The 361-nt window shown below is 66.5% G+C and overlaps 1 protein-coding gene across 1 annotated transcript in view; it reads right to left on the bottom strand.

Annotated features, from left to right (window-relative positions):
- Positions 1 to 361, bottom strand: part of LOC104874234 (rano class II histocompatibility antigen, A beta chain) — a 14,811-nt gene that overhangs the window by 5,192 nt on the left and 9,258 nt on the right. The window contains exon 2 of the mRNA XM_010641262.2: positions 5 to 355. Coding sequence (XP_010639564.1) covers positions 5 to 355 — 351 coding nt within the window. The remainder of the gene's footprint in view (positions 1 to 4; positions 356 to 361) is intronic.

The following is a 361-nucleotide window of genomic DNA, read 5'->3' as shown; positions in this document are numbered from 1 at the left end:
TCACCTCGGCGCTGCACGGTCACAGGGATGTCCAGCTCGTAGTTGTGTCTGCACACGGTGTCCAGCTCGGCGCGAGTCCGATCCAGGATCTCCTTCTGGCTGTTCCAGTACTTGGCGCTCGGCCGCCCCAGCTCGGTCACCGCGCGGTGCTCCCCCAGGTCGCTGTCGAAGCGCACGAACTCCTCGCGGTTGTAGATGTATCTGGTCAGGTACCGCACCCGCTGCGTCCCGTTGGTGAAGTAGCACTGGCACTTAAACTGGTACACGAAATCCTCTGCGGGGAGCGGGCGAACGCTCAGGCCGGGACAGCGCGGCCCGCGAGCCCAGAACCCCGGAACCCGGCCCGGCCGCCGACCTCACC

This window comes from Fukomys damarensis, unplaced genomic scaffold, assembly GCF_012274545.1.
Source record: "Fukomys damarensis isolate Sample0158 unplaced genomic scaffold, DMR_v1.0_HiC HiC_scaffold_20, whole genome shotgun sequence".
Classification (NCBI taxonomy): Eukaryota; Metazoa; Chordata; class Mammalia; order Rodentia; family Bathyergidae; genus Fukomys; species Fukomys damarensis.
Note: the sequence above shows the minus strand (reverse complement) of the source record. Positions and strands in the feature narration are given on the sequence as shown.